The 2500-nt window shown below is 40.9% G+C and overlaps 1 protein-coding gene across 1 annotated transcript in view; it reads right to left on the bottom strand.

The window, feature by feature from the left end:
• Window positions 1–582: 582 nt before the first annotated feature.
• LOC143300282 (uncharacterized) overlaps window positions 583–2500 on the bottom strand; it is an 11796-nt gene continuing 9878 nt past the window's right edge. The window contains exons 4-5 of the mRNA XM_076613877.1: window positions 1861–2096; window positions 583–798 (exon numbers count right to left, since the gene is read on the bottom strand). Coding sequence (XP_076469992.1) covers window positions 700–798; window positions 1861–2096 — 335 coding nt within the window. The 3' untranslated portion in view covers window positions 583–699. The remainder of the gene's footprint in view (window positions 799–1860; window positions 2097–2500) is intronic.

The following is a 2500-nucleotide window of genomic DNA, read 5'->3' as shown; positions in this document are numbered from 1 at the left end:
AAAAAAACAAAACACGTCGACAAATACTTTCAGCAATCCTTACACACACACACACACACACACACACACACACACACACACACACACGCTAGCACGCACGAACACTCACACACACACACGCGCGCGCGCGCGCGCGCGCGTACACACACACACACACGCGCGCGCGCGCGCGCTAGCACGAACACTCACACACACACACACATACACACACACGCGTACATGCACACACACACGCACACACACACACACACACAAATCCAATATGCACTTTTTTAATTAAACATCAAACACTCACAAGCAACAAAGGTAGGTTTTAACACTTCGTGTACATAAATTGAATAGTCATTCACACATAATTGAATATCTATACACTTTCAAAAATATATAAATGCTGAAATGACAGCTGGATATGATCACAATACTTCATGTACATGTTAAAAAAACAACAACAACATTCAAACAATGGAAAGCTTGCTTCGTCATATTTATCAGACACGCCCAGTTCTTGTCAATTTCCACCACACACACACACACACACACACACACACACACACACACACAGCCTCCATTACATCCACACACACACACACACACACACACACGTGCTCAAGCACACACGCATACGCACACACACACACTACCACTACCACCACCATCACCACCCCTATAACACATCAAAATCAAATCCCGTTTTGTGACTCAGTGGTTGTCACTGTCGTTGTGGTTGTTCTGGATGGAACCATAGGCCAGTGTAGCTGATCCGGCGTGCCTGTAGACTGCTGCCGAGCTCATCAGGTGCTGAATGAAATGACCAGCAGAATAAAAAATGATGAAAGGCAACGAGGCGGAGGAAAGACAACCACGAATGTAACGTTTGTTCTTTTTTTTTAAAAGTTATTTTCATTTCATTTATTTACTTTTTATGCAGTGCATATTTTGACGTCTTTTTTTTTTTTTTTTTTAAATGTTGTGTTGTTGTTTTCCTGCTTTATTGCTGAAATAATGCATAATAACAAATAATATTATTGATAATTACAAATATCATTTTTTGTATGTCTGCCTTTCTGAATGTATGCATTCATTAAATGTTAAACTCGAATAAAAATGTTTATTAAAAAAAATAAGAATAAATAAATAAATGAAACATATCTTCTAAAATAACTGTACATTCTGTGAGTAAAAACCATGCTTGAAGACTCTTAATAAATAAGAGCAATTTCGTAATTGATGCGGACAACTTAAGCTGAAACAAGCATATTTTCATTCCTTGCAAGATACAAGTTTTCAAAATACATATATACAAAAAACAAAAAAACAAAACAAACAAAACAAAAAATAATAATAATAAAGACCAGCAGTTATAGCTGTGAATTACACAGCCATAGATGTAAAGTTATGGACAGACAGTTGTAGACGAGCACTTACAGGCGCATAGTTATAGGCCTACAGTTATAGGCATACAGTTGTAAACCGACAGTTATGGGCATTAGTACAGTTGTAGACCTACAGTTTTAGACGAACATATATAGACATACAGTCTTACACCAGTAGTTACAGAAGTGCATATGTAAACGGATAGTTGTGGACGTGCAGTTATACACATACACTTACAGGCGTCCAGTTCGAGACGAACAACTACAGACACACCTTTCACACTCACACATGCACGTACAAACACACGCGCACACATATGTCACTATACTGATGACATACACCTATAGCTGATCATGCATGCACATACACGTTCTAAATATTATACAGAATAGAACCAAGGACGACTACTACTACTACTACTCACCGTCACACACACACACACACACACACACACACACACACGACCCTCAAACCATACGAACTGACATCTTTCTGCAGACGTCGCGAACGGCGGCGACGGCAGACGGTAACCATGACGACGACGAGGAGAGTGAGGGTGAGGAGGGAGGAGCCAACGATCAAGCCAATGAAAGCGCCGGACACGTGGCCACACAGAAAGCTGTCCTCGTCCGACCAATCACCGCAGTTGTTGTATCCGTCACACCGCAAGGCGCCATTGACCTTCCAGTAGTTGTCACATTGAAAGTCTCCTGCTTGCCCGACTGTCAGCAATAAATATGATGATAATGATGATGATGATGATAACAACAACAACAGCAACAACAATAGCAATAGCACATACATCATGTCACAGAACTTCACACAAACACACAGTACTTTTAACAAACCGAAGAATGTTGGTTCAGTGCCTAGAATGGCGAGACAGAGAAAACAGAAAGCGTCTGACACAAGTTATTTCAGTTACACTTTCAAGGAAGTGTTCATGCGTGCAGACTGATCCATATACGCTACATCACATCTGCTTAGGAAAAAAAGGGGGGGACTGAGGTAGGCCGGGAAAAGCCGCAGATTCCTGACTTACGCATAATGCGGGTCAACACGCTCGTCAGTCAGATCTGAAGTGTGTTTAATGATATTTGAAAACAAAATCTCGATCCGCCTGTGA

Source organism: Babylonia areolata, chromosome 26 (assembly GCF_041734735.1).
Source record: "Babylonia areolata isolate BAREFJ2019XMU chromosome 26, ASM4173473v1, whole genome shotgun sequence".
Taxonomy (NCBI): domain Eukaryota; kingdom Metazoa; phylum Mollusca; class Gastropoda; order Neogastropoda; family Buccinidae; genus Babylonia; species Babylonia areolata.
Note: the sequence above shows the minus strand (reverse complement) of the source record. Positions and strands in the feature narration are given on the sequence as shown.